The sequence below is a fragment of the Podarcis bocagei genome (genome assembly GCF_964188305.1).
Source record: "Podarcis bocagei genome assembly, chromosome: 4".
NCBI lineage: Eukaryota > Metazoa > Chordata > Lepidosauria > Squamata > Lacertidae > Podarcis > Podarcis bocagei.
In genome coordinates, this window is record NC_138128.1 from 61,873,404 (window position 1) to 61,889,803 (window position 16,400).

The 16,400-nt window shown below is 41.5% G+C and overlaps 1 protein-coding gene across 8 annotated transcripts in view; it reads left to right on the top strand.

The window, feature by feature from the left end:
- The window catches only part of MGMT (O-6-methylguanine-DNA methyltransferase), a 180,185-nt gene extending 165,848 nt beyond the window's left edge, over nt 1-14,337 (top strand). For all 8 annotated transcript variants that reach the window (XM_081193096.1, XM_081193095.1, XM_081193099.1 and 5 more), the window contains one exon: nt 13,477-14,337. In XM_081193096.1, the coding sequence (XP_081049222.1) occupies nt 13,477-13,608 (132 nt within the window). In that variant the 3' untranslated portion in view covers nt 13,609-14,337. The remainder of the gene's footprint in view (nt 1-13,476) is intronic.
- Nucleotides 14,338-16,400: the final 2,063 nt, after the last annotated feature.

A 16,400-nucleotide genomic window follows, 5' to 3' on the forward strand; every position in this document is an offset into this window, starting at 1 on the left:
CCAGGGATTCCTGAATGCTATGGAGGATTTTCCACAAACCAAAGCTGGTGATCCTCTCAATGCCTTGGTGTTGCTATGAAATAGTGAAGAGTGTCAGGCTGTTGACCTGATTGCTCCTGGGGCCCCCTCTGACACTGTGGAGCCTGGTAGGCTTCCTTGTTTTCCAGGGAAAAGGCTAGAGGACAAGTGGTGTAAGAGTCAAAGTGCAAAGTTGATCAGAGCACAGAGCCGTGCCTCCTACATGGCGGTGAAGGTGGCAGATAAGGCTTACTTTTCTGCCTACATTACATCCTTGAGTAGTGGGCCAGCTAGCTGAGAGGGGCTGGCCAGGTAGGTCCAGGGAGTGGTTAACTCATCTTGGTGTGTGGGTGAGTGAGGTGCCTGGTTCCTTGAAGGGGGGTGGTAGGGTGGCTAACTAGTAAAGAAGATCTTCCTGGACCCTGAAGAACTTGACAACTACTCCCTGGTCATTAATATCCCTTTTATGGGTAAGGTACTTGAAAGGGTGGAGGCAGTCCAGTTGCAGATACTCTTGGAGGAAACTGATTATCTCAACCCATTTCATTCTGAGTTTGGGCCTAGTTTGGGGATGGAATTGCCCTTGGTTGCCCTGGTTGTTGTTGTTTAGTCATTTAGTTGTGTCTGACTCTTCGTGACCCCATGGACCAGAGCCCGCCAGGCACTCCTGTCTTTCACTGCCTCCCGCAGTTTGGTCAAACTCATGCTGGTAGTTTCGAGAACACTGTCCAACCATCTTGTCCTCTGCCGTTGCCCTGGTACGTGAGCTTATTCAGGAGCAGAACAATGCAAAAATATTGTAGGATAATGACTCAAAGACAAGCATTTTCTGCTGTTGCCTCTGATTCGTGGCGTGACCTTCCCTCTACCATATGTGAAGAGGAACCAGCAGTTGCTTCAGATGTTTTGCAAATACTTCTCTTTTTGTCCATGTTTTTCCAGATCTAGAACATCAGACTCTTTTTTTTATGTCTATGAATCTTTGTATTATGTGCTTTTAGGCTGTTGTCTCATTGGTTTTAGGTTGTATTTTGTTTCACTAGATATTGTTTCTGTATTGTACATAGAGTATTCCACTTAGAGATTTTTTAAAATACTAAGCATTTTATACATGCTCTTATAAATAAATATCAAATTTAACTGTAAAAGTTTTGCAAATACTGCACTTAACATTAAAACAAAATATATAAAATTATTTCCATCAGTCTAGATTTCAGTGCATACATGAAACTCTTCTTTAATCAAGAAGACAGCTCTATGAATGGATGCCTTTGCACACCTAGAGCTTGTCCTCTGAATTGACATGAATGTGGACAATATAGGCATTGGAGCCCATGGACCCACAAGAGATTGCTTAATTAGTATAGTGCTTTTTGCAGAAATAATACATATTATTGGGCTATTGCAATGCATTTCATTGCATTCACAAAACACAATGCAACCAGTATATATAAAATCAGTGCTTTTTTCTGGGGGGACGTGGAGGGACGCATACCCCTAAACATTTTGTGAATTTAGGCTTGGCCTCATTGAAGGGCAGTATTTCAATATGAGTAGGGAAATGAGAGTAGCCCTAAACATTTTTTTTTGAAAAAAGGCACTGTATAAAATGACCTTATTTACAATTTGTACAGATACCAGTCCAAATTGTCTTTACTAAAACAAAAAACATGATCTTGTGAGGATCTGGAATTGGAGTGTTACTAGAAATCAGACTTTTTAAAAAGGCTATGAGAGTCGATATTTCTAATATCCCTGATTTGTTTCCCTAAGAAAAAGTGTTATTTCACACTGCAGATCTTGCCCACTTAATTTCTGGAGTGTGCATTCTACAGGTCTCCTTTTGTAGTTAGGTTGATCACATAATTCATACACTGACCTTCAACTTTATGAGAAGGTGGAAAAGGTGCCGGCAGCAGCTGAGAGATGCAACATCTTTGCTTTAAATTATGCCAAGGACTTGGTGGAGATGGCTCACCTTTTTGTGAAGAAAACTTCAAATAGTTTACTGCAGTTTAGATGGATTGTGATGGCTGCAGTCCTTAAAAGGAACCCATAAAGTTCAATTAAAAATCTCATTAGAATAGGATGGGAAGATCAAAAAGAAATCATACAGACCCCTGGGAATTGGAGAATGTTGGGCTGATTAGTCCAAGACTATCATAAATGATTCTTCTATGACTTAAATATCGTATGTTCAGTAGAACTGCTAGTACAAGCTGCAGTAACTGCCTAGGATTTTTGTTGTTGCCAATTTTATATGCTTATGTTATCATTCAAGCTAAAACCTGACACTAACATCGATCTAGCATAAGTGAAGTGTGTTATTCAGTCAAAATGTTTAAAACATTCAAGACTGAATGGAGTAATTGTGCATTTAAGAGAAGATTGTGAAGCATTGATTTGGAATGTGGTACGCACATAAACCTAGTTGTGCATTAATTCCTTAGGTGGCTAGCAATAAAACTGGAACACATGCTGGTTCATATTACAGTATTTGTTTCTATCACAGAACAGGGGGGAGAAAAAGCAATAGGACATGAACAAACCGAAAGATTATTTTTTGCTAAGTGTGATTTCTGTTGTGTGTTATAACTTGATATTTCAGCTGTTTCCATTATGGCCTCCCTGATCTATTTTTGACAGTTTGGCAGCTTTCTGTAACTATTCAGTCTATCAACCAGTATAATAGGATGGTCAGTTTTCCGCTGTATCAAATTGAAAACCCCTAACAAGCAGAGCATCACAGTTGTGCAACATTCTGTTCCATCCTCAGACTGAAATTGCTAAATGCAGTTCAAAAGCAATCAATACATTGTGCAGGGAGTTTTTTCCCCCTCACCTTTTTCTAAACAAACACATTATTGAGGAGTTAGTTTATTCACAGATTGCCACGAGCGTTAATGACCACCCTGAGTCTTGTTCTGCCAGTCACCTAGCTGGCTGTTGATAAAGATTTAGCATCATGTTCTAAGTGTCAAGCCTGTCAGTAGTGCTGAACCATTTGACCAGAAGAAAAAACGCAGAGGGAGCTATTGATTACAGCTTCTCAGTGTCACTTGTTCACCAGGATTTAGGTATTGATGAGGCTGCGAGTGAAAACAAGCTCTTTCCCTTGTGGGCCTCTACCCAGAAGAACAAAAGCAAAGTTGGAGAAAATATTCAGCTGGTACCAGAATCAGAGGGATTCCATTATTGATTGAAAGGCCCCTTCATGTTATTTTTTGTTGGAGACAAATCTATGGGTTTGGAAGTTTTATAGCATTTGAGAACGAGGCACTGTAAGTGATGGATTCATGTATTGGATGAATTAGATTTCCCAGCATGAAAATTTCAATGGGGCTGTAGTAATATGAGCTGCTGAGTTATTGATAAAAATTGCATTAAATGCAACTGAAGCTCTAAAGCAAAAGCCTTTGGCAGTATTTTTCCCTCCAAAATATCCTCAGGGCTCTAAAAAATTTTTTTGTGCATTTAATTATTTTTAGTTGGCTAAATGTTGTCACCACAATTAAACCAAAAGGAGGCATTGATCAATCTTGTTAAATGGCACAGATGATATAGTACCTGTAGTGCATTTTTTCACTACTGCTGGGAATCATGCATTCGTAGCATTGATGCCTAAATATTAAAGATGCACTGACTGCTTTTATAACTAATATGATGTTTGTTTTTCAGTGAGAACCAGAAAGTATTTTCCACACTTAGCATTGTATCTAGCAGTATTGCTCAACTGAGAGTAAAGTTTACATCAGCAGACTGATGAGGGGAGCCATTTTCTTTTAAAAAATATATATAGGCATACTTTAAACCATGGAATATTATTTTATTTGAAAAATGGAATAAAGTTGCTTCCCTCCCTGTTCAAGGAGGGAACAATTTTCAGCTATTCTCCCTCCTGCCTGCAGTCCCTCACACTTAACCTACATCTGCTCCACATGTGTGTTTTGGGGATGCCTTCTGGAGCGGATTTAGTGGGGAGTGCTACAGGGGGATGGAGAATCACAGAAAATTGCTTCCCTCTCCATTCCACTGATGGAAGCCTTACCGTCAGCTCAGTGGCACTGTAAATCTATGACTCCTACACTGTAGGAGAATGAGAATGGAAAGAGCATTATCACTGGAAGTTCCTAATTTCCCACTATACATACTATCAAAGTATTCGAGTTGCATTACTTGCTAGGCAGCAGGTGGGAGAGTTGACATATACACTCCAGCTCTATTGATTAATAATAATAATAATAATAATAATAATAATAATAATAATAATAATAATAATAATAATTTATTTATTTATACCTGCCCTCCCTGGCCAGAGCCAGGCTCAGGGCAGCTAACACTAGTAAAATTACAATAAAAATATAAGGGGGGGGGCCAATTTAAAATACAGGTTAAAATACAATTTAAAATGCAGCCTTATTTTAAAAGTGGCCCCTAGATCAAAATCATAAAGGGAGGGAAACAAGGGTCAGACTGAGTCCAAACCAAAGGCCAGGTGGAACAGCTCCATCTTGCAGGCCCTGCGGAAAGATGTCAAGTCCCGCAGGGCCCTAGTCTCTTGTGACAGAACGTTCCACGAAGTCGGGGCCAGTACTGAAAAGGCCCTGGCCCTAGTTGAGACCAATCTAACCACCTTGCGGCTTGGGACTTCCAAAGTGTTGTCATTTGTGGACCTTCAGGTTCTCTGCAGGGCATACCAGGAGAGGCAGTCCCGTAGGTACGTGGTACAGTAATGGTACAGTACTTATTTTCTGATTGATGTGTTATTGAATGTGGGCTTAATTTTGTAGTTCGTTTTCCAAAAGTATCCATTTAGCCGATAGAATATCAGCCTTCCTGGCTCAGGTAGGGCAATTCCAGCTTTCCATGCAATCATCTCTTGCTCCAGTATATTTTAATGGTAACCCAGACCTTTGTGGTTACAGTTACACTCTCAGTGTATATTCATTGCAGAATTTACACACCCATAGACCTACAGTATAGTCCTTCTATTGCATTGTCACATGTACAGTAGTAAACATTGCCTTGAAATTCTGAGAACTTACCATTTGTAGTTTTCATTCTGGTACCAAAAAAATCCTCCAAACTGGCTGATTTTTGCTGCTGCTGTGCTTTTTTGTCTTAAGCAACTGCAAATGATTAAATATTTCAAAATCTAGAAGTGACATTTGAAATAACCAACTGAGGATACAGTGTTAATATATTCTTATTTTTACTTCAAGCAATGTGCCAAAACAAAATAGAACAAAAAAAATCCAAACCCACCAAAAACCTCTGCAATAGTTTCTGGAAAAGGAAGAAATATAAGCAAGATTTTTTTCCAAATAAAAACCCCCAGGAAGCACACTTCTTCTGACATCACAGCCTTGGTTGGGTTTTGAGACATATTAACTATCCTGAGATACTTAAGAATAGGTTGTTTCAGTTCTACTTCTTTTCAGCCTTCATATGAAAATGATTTACTGTTTTTATAGCCTTTTTGTCAGACGGCCCATTCAGTACAGTGGTACCTCAGGTTACATACGCTTTAGGTTACATACGCTTCAGGTTACATACTCCGCTAACCCAAAAATAGTGCTTCAGGTTAAGAACTTTGCTTCAGGTTGAGAACAGAAATCGTGCTGCGGCAGCGGGAGGCCCCATTAGCTAAAGTGGTGCTTCAGGTTAAGAACAGTTTCAGGTTAAGAGCGGACCTCCGGAATGAATTAAGTACTTAACCCAAGGTACCACTGCATTTCTGTTTCTTTGATGCATTATGCTTTGATCATATTATTGTTCTGGTTTTAATTGAGATTTTGCACACGGCATAGATACAGTTTTATATGAAATTACAGAACAGGATAGAAATTAAATAAATAAATAAGAATGCACCTTGGGATATAAAATCCCCCCCCCAACACATTTGTTTTTGTATTTTTAATGGTTCACCCATCTATCCCCCACAATAGTCTGCTTTCCAACAATAGAAATCAGCTAGTTCTCACTCCCTACCCATTCCCACACCCCTATAAACCCCACGTCAATAGTTTCCTGAGGTTCAGTGTATACAGTGTTAGAAAAATCTTTTTTTATGATCCTGCACATTCAGTGTGCAGCAGCCTTGCCACACTTAACACCAATATCCATAAGGGCATATTCAATTCATATACAGATTGTTCAACCCAAGCCAAAAATTAAAGCATCATAAAATTTGATGCCAATGTCGCTAGATTCCTGACTGCCACTTCAATATACCCTCCAACATACAAGTGCATTTGTTTTATGTTATATGCGAGAGCAGCTTGCTATAATGAAAAGGGGAGCAAGTGTTGAGGGTAAGTCAGTGTCATGAGATTTGGAAGCTGACGTAGCCTGTTTAAGATTTTTAGAAATATTTCAAAACAGAGCACCGAAGGAGCTTGTATGGTATCAAGTTTATTTATGCAGATGAAATAGTCACATATTGTTTGTGAGATCTATTGCAGCTAGTTTCAAGATGTTTTTTGTGCACTTCCAACCAGCAGGTCTCAATCTTCCATTTTTTAATATTCCATGCCAGATACCATATTTAAAACAAGTGGTGCTACCATGTTTATAAATGCTCAGCTTGTGGAGTGCAGATATATTTCAAGATGAGCTCCATCTTCTCTAAAAATGCTATAATTTGTGCACATTGGCTGAATGCTGAAAATGACTTTAACATTTTAGATGGTATGCAATTTACAAAACAATATGCCCCAAGGTCAGAGTATGGTTTATATAAATTTGACCTTTACAAAAGTTTTGTAGTAGCAAAAACAAAAACAAAAAACCCTCAAGAGTCTGACCAAATCACCCAATTTAAAATTTCACCAAATAAATCATAAATTGTTTAAAAGCCATTAATAATGCAAGACATTGGGATGTTTGCAATATATGGAAGGGAAAAGAGCCCTGTGCTTGGTCAGTGCACTTCCTGCCCCTTTACTACAGATCCTAAACACACATTTGAACACACACAAAAGTCACAAGTCAGTGTAGCTCTTCAAAATCTTTTTTTAAAAAATGTGTTCAGCTTATGCTGACAATTCAGTATGAGGACAAGTTCCTTCCTTAAAAGTTTTGTGGCTCAAAACTTATGCTCTCTCCACACCCCCAACTTTTACAATTTAATATGCCTGGTATGCTAATATGCTAGCATGAGAAAAGCTAATTTTCCTGGCACTTGTTGAAATCCTAATACATGTTACTAATTAATTCATTATATGTTGTTTCCGTTTGTCTTATTTTAGTTTGTTTATTTACTTAATGTATTCATTGACTGATTAATTGATTTATACAATTTATATCCTGCACAGTAAATTTAGAATCCCAGGGCAGCTAACAATGCCATAAGAAACAATGGAAAAACAATTAATAATAATAATAATAAAAGCTACCGCAACAAAATGGCACACAGGTATACATTCATATGGACTGTAGAATCTAAACTGCTCTAAGCTAAAAATTCTAACACCAGACATTCTTAAAAGCCTGGGGAAACTAAAATCTTTTCACCTGATGCCTTAACAGTAAAGTGGGCACCAAGCCTGTCTTTGCTCAAGAGAGAATTCCAAAGGCCATGAACCACTGTTGACTAGGAATTAAGTCCCATTGAACTGAAGGCTTACTTCTAAGTAAAACTGAGCTCTTAAAACGTTTTTCTTTTTTAAAAACAAACACCTAACTACACATTCTTCGCAACAAACATTGGTTGCTCGTTGCCTAATTACCGTATCTCTGTCCTGCTCTACTTACTAAGCTTCCTGATTGGCTCATCACATTACTTCCTGTTTTTAGTGTCCCCACTCTCCAAACTTGAGATAAGATCTTCTCAGATAAACTACAAAATTTCCCTGGGAATTCTACCATTCCCCAGGAATGTTTAAAGCAAGAGGTTAAGCATGCAAAGTAGAACTATCAGAATGTGCCTGGTGAAAAGGAGGAGGAAGAAAGACTAACTAACTAACTATCCCCCACCCAGTTTAAGGAGGAAGCTTCTGTTCTCAACACAGTGAGGCATAAAGTTTCAGCTGCCTAAGAGCGGTGCAGAAATAGGCAACTAGGTGCCCTTCCATCAGTCCCAGCCAGCATGACCAGTAGTCAAGTAAGATGAAAGGTGTAGTCCAAAATGTTTAGAGGGTACCATGTTAGCCAGACTAGAGTCTAAAACACAAGCCTTCCACCCCTCAGCACTGAGACCTGCTTCCTCTGACAGTCGATCTCAAGAGTCTCAAGTCAGGATGTTAACTTGTCATCTGGTAATTGCAAGACTGGCTACCTCGGTCCGTGTTGCCTGCTATCCCACTGGGTCTGGGGACATGTGGAAAGTTCCCCAGCCAGCTAGTGAAAGAGGCTTTCACTGCTTGGAGTGGGCAACAGGTCACCCACATGGCCACCCATTTGTGGGTAAGTTCTTTTGCAGTGGTCAGGAAGCACACGTGGTCCTTGGTGGAGTCAGCCCATAACAGGTGGTCTAGTTCAGGATTATTCACTAATGTTATCAGTGCCTGGATCACTTGAGTGCATCTTGGTGGAAGATTTCCAGTTCTCTGTGCTGATGATTGGCAAGTATACCTGACCCTTCCTTACATAGGCGCCGACTCCATGGGGCCTGAGGGGGCCCGAGCCCCCTCAAAAATTCGATTGGGGGGGCAGAGCCCCCCCAACAATTTAAGAAAATTATTAGTGTGCGAACCTTCGTGTAAAGTCTGGCGGGCCAGCGCTGCGGCCGCGGCAACATCAAAAGGACTGGAGAGTCCCGAGGAGATTGCACGGCGGGGGGGAGAGAGAGGGAGAGAGAGGCAGGAGGTGCACTCGCTCGCCGCGCGCACGCACACGCACACGCAAATACAAACACACCGAGGGAGAGGGGAAAGTGTTTTGCAGGAGGAGCTGCTGCTGCCGCCGCTGCTGCCAGGACACGCCAGAGGAGCCGCCGGGTGGGAGGGGGAATCTGAACGGAACAACAACGAGAGAGAGAGAGAGAGAGAGAGAGAGAGAGAGAAGCAGCAGCGTCTCTGAATTGGCTGGATATGCCTCCTCAGGCGGCGCTGGCTCTGTGGCTCCCGGGGCCTGGGCGGCAGCAAGCAAAGCAAAGGAGCCGCCGACCGAACAGCAGCAGCAGCAGCCGCCTGCCTGCCTGCCTGCCTGCAAGCCTGTCTTCTATACCAAGGTCCAGGTTCTTACCCGGTCTACCTGGAAGAAGGCAGGCAAGCAGGCAGGCATGGGACGTCCACGCACCCTGGCCTGCTGCCTTCCTGCCTGCCTGCGGCCGCCTGGCGCTTCTATACGAAGGTCCAGGTTCTTACACGGTCTACCTGGGGGGAGGCAGGCAGGCAGACAGGCAGGCAGGCATGGGACGTCCACGCACCCTGGCCTGCTGCCTTCCTGCCTGCCTGCGGCCGCCTGTACAAAGGTACAGGTTCTTACCCGGTCTACCTGGAAGCAGGCAGGCAGGCAGGCAGGGGACGGCCATGCTGCCTGCCTTCCTGCCTGCCTGCGGCCGCCTGGTGCTTCTATACGAAGGTCCAGGTTCTTACACGGTCTACCTGGGGGGAGGCAGGCAGGCAGGCAGGCAGGGAACGTCCACGCTCCCTGCCTGCCTGCCTGCCGCCCGCCTGTCGCTTCTATACAAAGGGCCAGGTTCCTACCCGGTCTACCTGGAGGGAGGTGGGCAGGCACGGGGGTCCTGCTCAAGCAAGGAACCGACGCCTACCCGGCCAACCCGCTGCCTTGAGGCAGGAGCAGCAGCTGCGCGGGGTCTCGCGTTCTCTCAGAGGCTCGCGCTGCTTCTCGCGTTCTCCCTCCCCCAGGACCCCGGTATGGGCCCCCCCAATATTTTTTATAAGTCGGCGCCCCTGCTTCCTTACCACATTTGGATGGTAGCCTTGAAAGTTACCTGGGATGTGTGGGCTTAAAAGGATACTCACATAGCAGATATCAGTTTAGACTGCACCTTTATTGTATGGAAGGTCATTTGGTACTAAACTTCCCTTCTAACAGAGGACATCGGTCACATCCATTTCAGTTATCCCAGAAGCAGGTATAAGAAGTTCTCTGCAAGTCTAATTTTACGGATCACAGTTGCCAAATGCGTTTTGTAAGGCAAATGTAATATTGGTTCTGATTGTACTGTGGCAGAAGAACTCATGGTGATGTTCCCAAATTTGTGAATATAGCTACTGCAAAAAGCTCTTATATCAGCTTTGTACCTCATATTGCTTTGTGTGATCTGCCCATAATGTCTGCCATTCTATTTCTCATTTCTTACCCACCATTTCCCCTCATTTGACTTTCTAAGCTTCTTTTGTGGGGAGGGAGATCGTTTTCACTGTGGAAATCAAGAACAATGTTTTCAGGAAGAGCTGGAGTCAGCTGAAAAACATGCTCTGTATGTTCCAAAAGGCAGAATTTGGCAATACAAGAGGAAGCTCATTTAGGGCTGCCTAGTGAGAGTCGTTAACAAATCCACTAATAAGTTATGGGGATTGGAGTCACATTTACTCTGCTACTTGATTTGAAAAGTAGTTATCATGAGAACCAGGCTGTTTTTGTGCTGACTCTGATATAATACACCTGTTAAACCTTCTGATGCTGGGATTGAGAATTTTTACATGTGGTGTACTAAATATGTGCAACAAAACACAGCAGTGGGGTAGCGAACACAGTTCTTGTTCTGCTAATCTGTGCTTTCATATAAGCTTTATTAGGGCAGAATTCTCCAATTTTCGTGGAATTGGTTGCCTTTGATTATTGGATCAGCTTTTCGTTATGCTTGTGGGGAGGAGGGAAGAATTTGGCAGCCTTTTCTGGTCCTGGGTTCATTAATTTCCACAAGGGAGAGGCCAGATTCACAGCACTCACAGCTTTCTCAGTAACTATTCTCTATCAGTACTTCAGGGCCCAGCTATATGCACATGGTTCTTGTCCACGTCTTGAGGGTACCACCCACACCAGCAATGGCATTCCTAATGGAGGTCTCACTCATATGATCAAAGATCCAAATAATTGTCATTTTTACCCGTTACCAATGTAACAAGGAAACAGTTGTGTACCAGTTGTTGGCATCCATCTGCCTCAAGAGGCAATAGAGTGTGCCTCCAGGGGAGGGCTGAAATCAAACTACAGCATTAGCAGTACCAAAGTGACCTCCCTGTATGTATGGAGGGCCTAGACTACCCAGACGACAGTACCCCCCCACCACCACCTCTGGGCCTCGCTGACTTGATCCAAAGGAAAGCAGAGTAGTACATTTGGCACCAGCTTGGCTGCAGGAGTTGCCTGAAGGAGGCGCACAAGGCCTCATCCAATTGTCTTAGGAATCCCCCCTGGATTTGTGTAGGGCTTGCTCCTTAGCCTTTTCTTCTTCTAAATATATCCTGCAAGGCAGTGGAGGTTTAGGACCTGAGCTTTCCTTCTCCTAAACGGGATACCTAACCAGGTTGATGAGCCCCATCTGCCCCTTGTGCAGCAGTAATCATGCTAAAAAGGTAGTGTGTACATTTTGCAGACGTGATCCAAAATGTGTATTAACTAATGGGAACAGATCCCTAGCACGCGCTTTCAAGTAGAAGAAAAGAGAGTGTTTTTATTTTTAAAAAATCATGACAATTATTTCTTCCTCCTTTGTTGTGTCCACATTCATTGTGTGCAAACTCATGTTACATCTGAAATTACTACACTATGGGTTTTAATTTAATTTTCAAAAAATTATGAACATCAGTAATGCTGTTTGATAAAACAATCCTCCACTAATACAGTGGGTTACGTACTCATAAATTTGTTAAAGTTTCTCCTTTACCATAGATTTACTAACAGTAGTATGTTAGCTGCTGTACAGAAGAAACATGTTTCCTGTACAGTAGGTATGCAATAAGTATGTGGCAAGAACAAGAATAACAGGCAAGAATAAAGTGATAATGGTACTTAGAATAAGCTTGATTTTATAAAGATGCTATTTGGTTCAGTGGTACCTCTGGTTACGTACTTAATTCATTCCGGAGGTCCATTCTTAACCTGAAACTGTTCTTAACCTGAAGCACACTTTAGCTAATGGGGCCTCCCACTGCTGCCGCACCGTCGCCACACGATTTCTGTTCTCATCCTGAAGCAAAGTTCTTAACCCGAGGTGCTATTTCTGGGTTGGTGGAGTCTGTAACCTGAAGCGTATGTAACCTGAAGTGTATGTAACCTGAGGTACCACCGTAGATGAGTCTTTGGATCAGATACTGATTTTCAGAGTAGAATGGGGGAACTAACAGAAACTGATGGCAAATGTCAAGGAAAAGGAGTTGCATAGAAGTGGAAATGGGAGGAGGGAACAAACAGGCTATTTGTGGGCCATACAAATTAAGTCTGAGAAAAACTAGGGCAAGAAACCCAGACAGGACTGGAGAACAAACCTTAAATGTGTAAGGACTAAGTTGTGGAGCTGTCAACATAGGTGTTTCTGACAACTTCATTATACAGTTTTGGTGGATGCATTCACCAAAACTGTATAATGAAGTTGCCTGAAACACTTGCATTTTTATGTGGTTGGCCACTGTGAGAACAGGAAGCCAGATGAGCATTTCATCTGATCCAGCAGGGCTCTTCTTGTGTTCCAAGTAGAAAGACCTGAGAATAGCTTAGGCTTAAGTCTTGGAGAAGACTTCCAAGGCTGAAAGTGTCATGGCCGTTTTTGTCTCTCCTAGCTGAGTTTGTCTAATTGCCTTTTGAATTCACTGGCCATAATATGTTGTGGCAGAGTGTTCCATATTTTTTAAGCAGCATGTGAAGTGCTTTCTTTTGTCTGTCCAAAATATGCTGCCAATCTGTTTAATTGGATGACTTCAAGTTCAAGTACCGTGGAACAAGAAAGGGGGACTTTCCCCACAGTATGTATTACTGTATAAACCTCTGCCACCCCCCATCTTTTTTCTAAACACACAAGCCCCAGACCACCCAGTCTTTCCTCATAAGGAGAGTGCACCAAATCCTTAACGATTTTGGTTGCTGTTTCCTGCATCTTTTCCAGCTCTTTGATTTGATTTGACTTTTAAGGTGAGGCAACTCCATGTTCTCTTATAGTTGCGGCAATGGGCAGTTATTGGACTTCCACTGAAGTGAATGGGCAATTCTTAAAACATACAGGATCGCTCTCTTGCGCAAGAAATCACTGCACTCTTGACTATTTCCTTTCTACCTGACTGAAAAAAGGAATACACACACACACACACACACACACACACACACACACACACACACACGAGCATTGCTTGGTACCCATGAATGCTTTTCCCTGTTTGCTCCATCAATAAGTCTAACCTCACTGACCCGCAAGTGGGCACTGCTGGATAAAATTTATGCAAATAAGAGGATAATAATAGTTGACTACAGGAAGGGCATTATCAAATGGGAAGGGTGAAAAAATATTTCAGGAGCATCATTTTTCTTTGTGTATTTGTGTGTCTTTTTCAGGTCCCTATTATAATACCGTGCCACAGAGTGATTTGCAGCAGTGGACAGACTGGCAACTACACAGGAGGAAGTCATCTGAAAGAGTGGCTTTTGTCACATGAGAAGCTTCAGAAGGAAAAGTTAGCATATTGATGCAGTTCAGGCACAGCTGTTATTCAGCCAAAACACATAACCAAAGATACTTGGCTTATAACAAGCTTTCAGAACACACAGTAGAATTCAGGAAAATGGTAAATATTTGAGTGACATATAAATATAATACAACATCCGAAGCGAAATGTGTGGTGGCACTACTATATTAAAAAAGCTGAATATGTCCTAAGGGATACAGCTTGTATGGCCTTTCTTGTTTTTACATTTTACAGCAGAATGAGTACAGCGGACTGTGCCTGTTGTGCATGTATTTTGTTCCCATCTCTAGTGCTGTTTTGTTCTATTTTTAATGTCCATTAAAGCAAGGATAAGGGAGTGGGAGGGGCATGGCAAATGTTAGATGCAACTGCCCCTCTAAGGAAGCATCTGGCTCGCAGAGGGGACAGCCGGGAATCCACAGCCTCCGCGTGTATTCGGAGAGCCAAATTAAATGCATAAGCTTCAACACACACCTCCCCCTGTTCCTGCCTGGATTTGTATTTGTCCAAATTGAAAAGCTTGTACCTCTGCCAGGCTTGGTGCCCAAGATTCTCCTGTTTTCTTTGATGTTTGAACTGTTGAAATGATGTTTTACGTAAACAGTTGTTAATGAAACGCACTGAAAACCCATTCAAAAGGAAACGGCTATTGAATTGCCTATTCACAGCTTTTCTTTTCAGATCATTGTAGATGGCTTAAAAAGATATGAATAAAAATATTTTGTCTCCATTAGCATTGCTTGATGTAGGCAGAGAAAACAGATGCTGAAAAGCAGTTTAATGACAAAACAAATATTTTTATAAAAATTATGCTGCTGTGTTAGTTACCTTTTGCCATAATTTAGAAGTATATTTTTTAAAAAAACATTTCTGATCAACAGCGCTTCTGGTTTTTTCTTAGCATTTGCTTTTTAAAAAATTTTTCACATAGGTTATACAGTACTCGGGATTATAAAAAGCAAGGGCTATGCATTATATTAAACATAGAATGCTATCCAGAAAAAATATAGTCAGCCAAAGGACACTGAAACTAAACTTTCTGGTTATTTAAAAAGAACTCAATGTAAGTAAAATATTACAAACCACCAGAAACTCAAATTTTCATTGAGGGAATCATAAATAGTAACACAGTAATACTGATTTTTATATTTTTATCACATTCTTATATATATGTTGCTTTAGAAGGCTGATTGCTAACAAAAATTATTGTGTTAGGTTACTCCATTAATGTTGTGTTACTGAGATGTTAGAATTACTTTATTAAAACCTGTTATGCATGTGCAAGTTGTCTATGTATATAAATATAATACAGTATATGATATACGGAGAAAATAAACTATACCCCACTGTACAATATAAGGCTGTATTTTATCAAGGGTTTCTGGTGGCAATATAAACCCTGAAAGGAAGGCTCAAGTGGTTTGTACATGTCAGCAAGAGCCCAAGATAAAAATATAGCCTTATAATATGTATAGTTTGAGTGTATTCTTTTTTCCTCCCCATATGTGAATACCAGCCAAAGGAAATCACAAACTTTCACCTTTCTTGCAGATATTTCCATTCCAGCTATTTCTTTCTAATAGACACTTACTTGCCCATCTCAAAAAATAATTCATTCATCCCGTGAAGAATGTACCACTGTTTACCACTGCTGCTATTTAGCATACGTTTAGTTTCAGCTGTATGCTGGGGACATGGAAGGTATAAATAGAGGTGTTCAGGGAATAACAGAATCAAACTGTAAAGCATTTTTAGACTAGATTACCAGACTCCAGTTTTACATTCAGAGCATTTCAGTCAGGGGGGGAAAAAACTTTATGTGAGGCCTTTTCCTTGAATGTCCTCAGAGTACTTCAACTAATGGGAATCCCAGTGGAATAATTAGGTCTCCCTCTGGCTTGCATGCATTGTGTGTCAGAATCTAAAAACCCGACCATCCTCTGACAGATTGATGATATCTTTGCAATATCAGGTGTTTCCTATGGTCTGCTCTTTGCGATTTTAAAACCGAAGGTCAGGTTTTCGTACACCGCTCATGTATACATTTTTACATTTCCCTAACATAGCAGCTTATCTAGTATAACATTCTGCTTTGGAAAATACAGCTGCTTCGTGGAGAGAGTGAGCCTTACCTGATGTGTACACAGTATGTAGAAGTAACATGTTCTGTTACAATTTTGTCTGGCACAGCAAAAGCATTACTCAGGAAACCATTTTTCTCTTTGAAGAGGGGTGGGGGGAGTGGAAGTCAATTTAGACACAAAACAATAGCCCGAAAGTATTGCTGGGGGGGGGGGCAGGGAGGAAGCATTTCTGGAAAATGACAGAAATTCATTCGCTGCAAAAGGCAGAGGTTTTGCCGTCTGACTAACATATTTTCATGAGCTGGCATCTCCTATGTTTATTTTTGTGTGTTGTAGGCCAAGCTGCTTATTCTTTTGTCGGCGTATGTTTCCAACAGAGGGCACTATAACTCAGAAGAATTTAGATTCGTGTGTTTTACAATGTGTTTAGGAGATGCTCATTCACTACTTTTTTTCCCCTGCTGTTTAAGAATGAATTTGAAAATGAACAGCCAAGCTGAAATCTCTGAGCTGCCTTATTTGCCGTGCTTCAGACTGTCTGCCTCAGGAATTAGCTGTCTAGAAGTATTACAGGCCTGCAATCTTCATCCCATGTACGTATTGTGAAAGGTGCTGTAGTTACATGGTAAGATGAAGAATGGCCTTCCTTTTGCCAGTGATTTCCGAGATTGCTAATGATGCCCAAACTACAACCTGGCGTGACCACTAA